The 8,226-nt window shown below is 51.8% G+C and overlaps 1 protein-coding gene across 1 annotated transcript; it reads right to left on the reverse strand.

The window, feature by feature from the left end:
* Nucleotides 1–7,026: 7,026 nt before the first annotated feature.
* LOC131514961 (olfactory receptor 2H1) lies at nucleotides 7,027–7,931 on the reverse strand. Its single transcript, XM_058735470.1, is given in 5 exon segments — nucleotides 7,027–7,222; nucleotides 7,224–7,402; nucleotides 7,404–7,522; nucleotides 7,525–7,684; nucleotides 7,860–7,931. Coding segments are annotated over 5 exon segments (726 nt in total).
* Nucleotides 7,932–8,226: the final 295 nt, after the last annotated feature.

An 8,226-nucleotide genomic window follows, 5' to 3' on the forward strand; every position in this document is an offset into this window, starting at 1 on the left:
TGCCTTTTGGTTTGTTCACTCAGGCTTTTGGAGCAGGGAATTCTTTGCACTTCATGGTCCAATAACATAAGGGAAAATCAGAGAAAGGGTCCCCCTCCCACAACTCATCCCCAAACAGTTGTGATGTTCAAAACCCGTCACCAATATGGCAGCCCCACCGTATGGCCTGTGGAGTAAGATAGGAGACACTAGAGACTCTCCTGGAAGATAAACTCGGGCTCCGGTGGCGGCAGCTGCTGCCGTAAATGTGCTGAGGCTTTGAGGGTGGGCTGGTGGAATGTTCCCTCCCAGTGTGTGGAGAGCGGTGGGGACAGGGGGAAGAAAAATCCTCTTTTTCCTCTACCCATCTCCAGGTCTCCAGCTAGCGGGAGACAGGCTTACAGAGAATGACAAACGTTTTCCCACAGTGACTGCATCATGCTCATAGTGACCTAGGAGCTCGCTAGTGCCCATTCGAGGCTGCACTAAGGGCAAGGGGCTTGGGCTTCTGAGCCCGTTGGGGGAGGAAGTCAGGGAAGGCATGAAAGCAGACTGCACAGACAGGCTTGTTTTGCAGATTTAAGTCAATGACTTCATTGATCAAAGTTGTGGAGTCCCCTTGGAATTCAGGGAGGGAGGCATCCTCACAGATGCAAAGGGACCTGTGCCTACCTTTGCTTAGCGCTTTTCCTGCATCGCTGGTCCTCAACGGCCTTGGCTAGAAATAATCCATATGCCAAAGAGGCCTATTTTGGTTGTGGGTTCTGGTGCCCTTCAGGAGTGAGGGATTGATTCTGCATGGGAGAAACGGGAAGCCTGGCTCTGCGATGCAGTGGGAGCTGGACCCCATGCATGGTTTTGGGGTGATGGTAGGATTGGGAGCTGATGGCCAACAAAGAATTCTTGAAGGCGTCTTTGGTGCAAAAAGGTGATTATAAAATAATAAAAGCACGAGGACAGGACCCATGCGCAGGAAGAGCTGCACTGGGGTTGTGAAGAGTGACTGGTTACATGCTACAGAGCTGGGGGAGGTAAAGTAAAGACGAATTTTCTTAAAGGGATTTCCAGGGGCGCCTGGGTGGCGCAGTCGGTTAAGCGTCCGACTTCAGCCAGGTCACGATCTCGCGGTCCGTGAGTTCGAGCCCCGCGTCAGGCTCTGGGCCGATGGCTCAGAGCCTGGAGCCTGTTTCCGATTCTGTGTCTCCCTCTCTCTCTGCCCCTCCCCCGTTCATGCTCTGTCTCTCTCTGTCCCAAAAATAAAATAAAAAATGTTGAAAAAAAAATTAAAAAAAAAAAAAAAAAAAAAGGGATTTCCATATGCTAAAGAAGACTCCTTACTGGAGGCCTGGCTGTCTTCAGGCTAAGGTTGTTTTCCGCCTAGCAAAGCATCAACATAAGACAGTGGGAGTTCCTGGAGATTACGCTACTGATAAGATTGCCCTTTTCCCCTGATATCGCTAAGATGTTTATAAACTGATGGAGATGATATCAGTTTAACTATTTGTTTTCAGTTCTTCCTCCTTGGGCAGCAGGAGAACCTGAGGAATATCACACACATCCCACCTCGGGGGTGGTGCTGTCTGAGGAATAGCACACACATCCCACCTGAGGGGCGGGGTGCAAGCTGAGGAATGTTGCACGTATCCCATCAGTGGGGGGTGCATGTATCTCATCGGTGGAGGGGGGGAGGGTGCTAGCTTGTGCCTGGCCCTCAGCTTGCCCCACCCCTGCCATCGTTGGTGTCTTACCTACCCAGTGGGTGCCTCAGAAGGGAACCAGTGGCCAGACTTGAATTTGCAACTAAAACCCTGAGGTTCTTGAATGACACCCGTAAATACTTCTGGCTCAAGCATTGTACCAGGTGGATGGCTAAGTGCCTGTCCCCGTGGGACCTAAGTCTTACAGACTTCAAGCATTTGTAAGGGTCCCACTTCCCAGTTTTTCCCAATTCAGTAGCTTCCATGCATTCCTAAAATAATGTCCACCTTCCTCCTTAATCATTCAGGTCCCTGATGTAACTCCTCCCACATCTTCCCACCATCATGCACAACATGCGTTAGCTCTTTGCACACAGTAAATCAGTGAATATCTCCTATTAATTTTGCTCCCTCTGCCGTGGTTCAAACCTCTCAGAAGAATCCTCTGCTTCCCGGGGACCCAAGCACTCATACACTTTGTTGTTTTATTCTGGGTTCCTTGGATCTCTTGTTTGCCTTTGAAAATTAGTAACGGAAATCTCACCACAATGGAGTCCAGAGGCCGGCAAGGGGCGCTTCAGGCCCAGCACTGCTGGTCAAATGCAGACCTGATAGGAAGAGGGGGGCTTGACCTTGCAGGTGGAAACCATTCAGCTACTCCAGCAGGAGCCCCCCTCCCCCAAAGCTCAGGCACTGAGAAGCCACCACACTCCCAAGTTCCCAGTTTACTCCAGTGGACTGTTAGCTCATAACAGCCTTCTCAACGTGATGTGGGGAACAAAGACAAAAGAAAATAATTTTTTTTTGCAACTTGCAGCCCATTGACAAGTCCTTGAGACACGCACAGTGACCTTCTTCTGGGAGCTCAGCTGCCTTGATGTCAAAACTTTAATGTAACATTATCTCAACCCCCAGGATCCTTTAACAATCCCTTTGGGAACTTCCTTGATCTCATCTGCCCCAAGGTATATGCCGGCAATCATCCTCCAAGCTTATAGCCCCTGATACACATCTGGAGGGTCTCATAACTGAGATTTTACTACTCTGTAGTCAATGACCTTTTCCTAACAGGAGCTATCCCTTCAAAGTCCTGGGAACCTTGCTCCCAAATCCCTTACAGACTTACTTATCCCCCCTAAGACCATATAATCAGTCCCTCCTTACAACCCTAGTGCAGCTCTTCCTGCCCATGGGTCCTGTTCCTGTGCTTTAATAAAACCATGTTTTTACACTGAAGATGCCTCAAGAATCCTGGAGGCGCCTGGGTGACTCGGTTAAGCGTCTGACTTCAGCTCAGGTCATGATCTCATGGTGCATGGGTCCAAGCCCCGTGTCAGTCTCTGTGCTGACAGCTCCTTCAGGTTCTGTCTCCCTCTCTCTCTGCCCTTCCCCCACTCATGCTCTGTTTCTCTCTCAAAAACAAACGTTAAAAAAAGTAAAGAAGAAAAAAGCCAACTACATTAAGTTCTAGGGAAGTTGTGCTTTAAAAAGAAGTCTTTCTTGACCATTCGCTCTGAACCCAACATTTTCTCATCCACCTCATCCCTTTTGTCCTTAAAATGTGTGCTCTCTCCTCTGTCCCCTGGACTTGCCTACCTTTTTGTCCCAGATTGTAATTCTCTTTTTTTCTTGTGCTGGTAAAAAGACTGGCAGTTTTTACTAAGGCCAAGAGCCTTGAAGTCACTTGTGTGGTGCTTAATCAGGCTAGAAATATGCCTCTGAGCATCTGTATCTTCTCCGGACACTGAGGATTGTGGTTGACTAATCTTAGTAGAGATTTTCTCCTGAAGTTTCTAGTAGATAACTTTACACATAGAATTAATTCAGAATGAGATGCTAGTTTTAAGCCTGTGTTAAAGCATTTATTCAACAAATCAGGTTTCATTAAAAGTTTCTTAGACTGCTTCATTTAATTCTCTGTCATATTTCCACACCAGGGCCTCCGTGTGAACGGAGCTGATAAAGAGGCAGAAAGACTGGAGGTTTCCAGATGCCAGTGAGAGGAAGAGGGCAGACGTGGTCATGGGAAAAAGAAATTAAGCGATTTGAAAAGTGGAATTAAGGTCAACATTACTTGTGGGGATGAGATTAGGACATTAATATAAGATGGGGGGGGATCTACATTAAGATCAGGACATAGTCTAACATGAGGTGGAGGAGGCAATAAATTACTCTGGACGGATGGCTGGAAAGAGGAGGATGGAGAGAGTTAACACAGCTGTTCTGTGCATGTTCAGCCAAAGCCACTTTGTGTTGGGACTAGAATAAACATAGGATTTTTCTTTTTCTTATCAGCGTGTACCAAAGAGGACTTGAAATTGCCATTGCCATGGAAAAGCTAAGAGACCACATCTGTGGGATTAGGATCTTCCAGAAAGCTTTACACATATTTTTGTAGGTATTTATTTATTTAATCCTTTGCTCATTTATAGAATTAATTGGGTGCCAATTTTCTGCAACATTTCAGTCCTTGCCTTCTGAGAGCCTGAAATCCAGGGGTGGAGGTGTGTGTGAGCCAGGAACACAAACCATGAGCTGTAACAAAACTTCCAGCAGCTTTGAGGCATGTGATAAACTCTCATTCCCAGGAGGAAACCTCCTTCACGTGGAAAATCAGATTTCTAGATTGGGATGATTTCCTCAAAGTTTGCTGAAAGGCTGAGACTTCCTAACTGGGCTAAAGAGGCACTGTTTGTACCAAAACACAGGGTTAACAACACAGATTTGAGTCCACCCACCTGGGTACCAATCACTGACCTTCTTCAGCTGCTACTTAAACTGTGTCTTACTTTTTTTTTTAAGGCTTATTTTTATTTATTTTGAGAGGGAGAGAGAGAGAGAGTGAGCAGAGAGGGGGAGAGAGTGAGCAGGGAAGGGGCAGAGAGAGGGAGAGAATGAGCAGGGAGGGGCAGAGAGTAAGCAGGGAGGGGCAGAGAGAGAGGGAGAGAGTGAGCAGGGGAGGGACAGAGAGGGGGAGAGAGAGAATTCCAAGCAGATTCTGCATCATCAGCGAAGAGCCTGATGGTGGACTCGATCTCATGAACCCTGAGATCATGACCTGAGTGGAAATCAATAGTTGGATGCTCAAATGACTGAGCCATCCAGGCGCCCCAAAATATCTTTCTTAGTTTGTGCATCTGAAAAAGCTAGTATCTGCTTCGTGGTGTTGTGACAGGGACTGATGCGTTAATATGTGTAAATTACTTTAAATGGTACCTGAAATGTGTACGGGTATGTGTATTGTACACACTTTTCCTCAGGTAGGTAAGTCCCTCCCCCGACGTCAGGCGCAGTGCCGAGTGAAGCCGGCAGAGGGCGCCAGAGCCCGCGTTGTGCAAACGGTCCCGTGCCTCCGCGCGGCCAGGGCTCTGGGGGTTCTGCAGGTTGGCCTGCGGATCCGGGCAGGGCCCTTGGGCACTGGGAGTGGCGGGGGTGGGGGTGTGGGTGTGGGGTGGGGAATACAGGTACCCAGGTGACCCGTGGCCCCGGGCGGGGTTGGGGAGGAGAAGGGGGGGGGGCGGGGGAGAAATGCAGGCGCCCAGGTGACCCCTGGATGCTTGGGAAGAAACGCTGGTGCCCAGGCGACCTGTGGACTCCGGGGGGGGGGGGCGGGGAGAAATGCTGGTGCCCAGGTAACCCATGGGCATTGGGGGCGGGGTGCAGGTGCCCAGGTGACCATCCCCGCTTGGCGTATGGGCTTCATCTGGCCCCAGGCCTAAGGAGGCTGTGACATTTGAGTGCCTTTGAGAGGTTGCGGGGCCTGGGTCTTAGGTGTCAGCTGCGTGTTCCTGGGCTGGTTTCAGAGCTTGAGGCTCCCCCGTTCTGCTGTCATCTGAGAGGGTGAAATGGATGGAAAATATCAAACACACATAAAGAAGTGGAAACAACTTGAGGGAGAAGCAAAATGATGTGGCAGGGATCAGACGTGGGGGTGAAGCAGTGATGTGACCGGTGATCCAGGCACATGGTGTGGAGATGGGGACAGTTCAGGACGGAAGAAAGGAAAGAGGACGGATACATGATGGTTCCTATAGTCTCACCTCGCATGGAGGTGTGTGCCTTCTGAGCAGATTTTCCATCTGTACCTTACACACATGGCGCACAGACGGACACGACAGACAGACATGAACACAGACAGACACATGCACACAGATGGACACACACACAGACGGACACATGGACGGACACACACACACAGATGGAGATGCGCACACAGACGGAGACGCACACACAGACAGACACCCACACACAGACAGACACACAGATGGACATGCACACACAGATACGTTTATGGACAGACACAGACACGCACATACAGATGGACACACACACAGATGGAGATGCACACACAGACGGAGACGCACAGACACACACAGACACACAGATGGACAGACACAGACAGACACATAGATGGACACGCACACGATTACAAGCACACACAGATGGACACACACACAGATGGACACACATACACAGACGGAGATGCACACACAGACACACAGATGGACATGCACACACATACATGCACACACAGATGGACACACACACAGACGGAGATGCACACACAGACACACAGATGGACATGCACACACACGTAGATGGACAGACACAGACGGACACGCACACACACACACACACAGATGGACATGCACACACAGATACATTTATGGACAGACACAGACAGACACATAGATGGACACGCACACGATTACAAGCACACACAGATGGACACACAGATGGACACACATACACAGACGGAGATGCACACACAGACACACAGATGGACATGCACACACACGTAGATGGACAGACACAGATGGACATGCACACACAGATACATTTATGGACAGACACAGACACATAGACGGACACGCACACACATACATGCACACACAGACAGACAGACACACAGATGGACATGCATACACAGACACATAGATGGACCGACACAGACAGACACATAGATGGACATGCACACACATACATGCACACACAGATGGACACACACACAGACGGAGGTGCACACATAGATGGAGACGCACACACAGATGGACACGTACACGCAGACACGCACACAGAGAGATGGACACACACAGATGCACATGCACACAGACGGACATGCACACAAAGACAGACACACGCACACAGACACACGCACACGGACTGACACGCACACACAGACGGACACACACAGGGCGCACACACAGGCACGCGTGTGTGCATGCACACACACACACAGCTACTGCCCACCCCTGTGGCGCCCTGGGTGAGGAGGGCGTGGTGTGGGGCACAAGGCATCCCCACAGAAGCAGGTTGATTCCCTGGGGACTGGAAAGCACCCAGGCAGCTCTCAGCACTCCCTTGGGTCCCTGTGCCTCCCAAGCAGCATCCCAAGTGCCCCCTTTACCCCTCTGTTCGTCAGGGTGTGAACAAGAGGGTTGTTAAGTGCTGGAGTGCCTGCCGCATAGCAGAGACTGGACAACTTGCCCCTTTGCTGAACGTCGGGATTTGGGGGCTGCAGGTAGACAGTAATGACTGAGTCGTAAGAGGGTGACCACCGCGAGGTGGGAGGGGTGCATCCGCAATGCTTTCTTCCACCCTGTGGCAGACTTGACCTGAGCACTGCTCGGGCAGGGGCAGTGAGGGACCACAACAGCCAGCTGCATCTCACCGTAAGTGGCGTTTCCGCGGGACAGTGCAATCAGAGCCGGGACCTCACACAAAAATATCAGCCACCTGCCCGTGGGGACACAAGAGCAGATGGAGAGGGGGTGGTGTCAGGACCGCTGACTCCACCAGGCCAGTGGCCCAGGTGGTGGCCGCCAGCTGCTGGCTCAGGCAGGGGTAGCATGGTGCAGGGGCCAGCGGATGGCCACGTAGCGGTCAAAGGCCATCAGTGTGAGGAGGACGCATTCCGTGGTCCCCAGGAACGGGCAGCCCAGGAGGCTGGTGGTATTCGCCCGAGGTGGGCCGCATCTGGGCGGTGCAGCTTGCGCTGAAGCATAGATCTAAGGAGAGGTTCAGGGCGTGCAGCCTGGGGGCCTGCACTGACAGCAGGATGATGCGGGTGCTGCCCCCCTGGGTCTGCACAGGGGGTTCCTTTGGGCCCTGGGTGTGCAGAGAAGTCCCCCGGGGAGCTCTTGCTGGCGCGGCCGGTTCCTGTCCGGACTGGACGGAACTCACCTGGTCTGGCAGGTGCACCAGGTCGGTGGGGCGTCCTGGAGGAGGGGCGCGCGGAGGTGGGGGAGCGGGCATCCCGGAGGAGAGTGCACGGTGGTGAGGCATCTCGGAGGAGGGGCACAGGGAGGGGGCGGCGGGAGGGGGCGTCCCGAAGGAGAGGTGGAACTTCGAACGGGGCCTGGGGCTGGCGGGGTGCGGGTGAAGGAGGCTAGTGGAAATTTCCAGCACTGCGTGCCCTTGGCGCCCCTGTGCTCTGAGTGCTGCTGGGGGAGCTGTGTCCTCCCTGCGCATTTGCCAGAAGAACCAGCAAAGTCATGTGTGTTTTGAGTGGATTTTCGGGTTATAAGCTATGTCTGTGGAGTGGATCATT

Source organism: Neofelis nebulosa, chromosome 6, assembly GCF_028018385.1.
Source record: "Neofelis nebulosa isolate mNeoNeb1 chromosome 6, mNeoNeb1.pri, whole genome shotgun sequence".
NCBI classification, from domain to species: domain Eukaryota; kingdom Metazoa; phylum Chordata; class Mammalia; order Carnivora; family Felidae; genus Neofelis; species Neofelis nebulosa.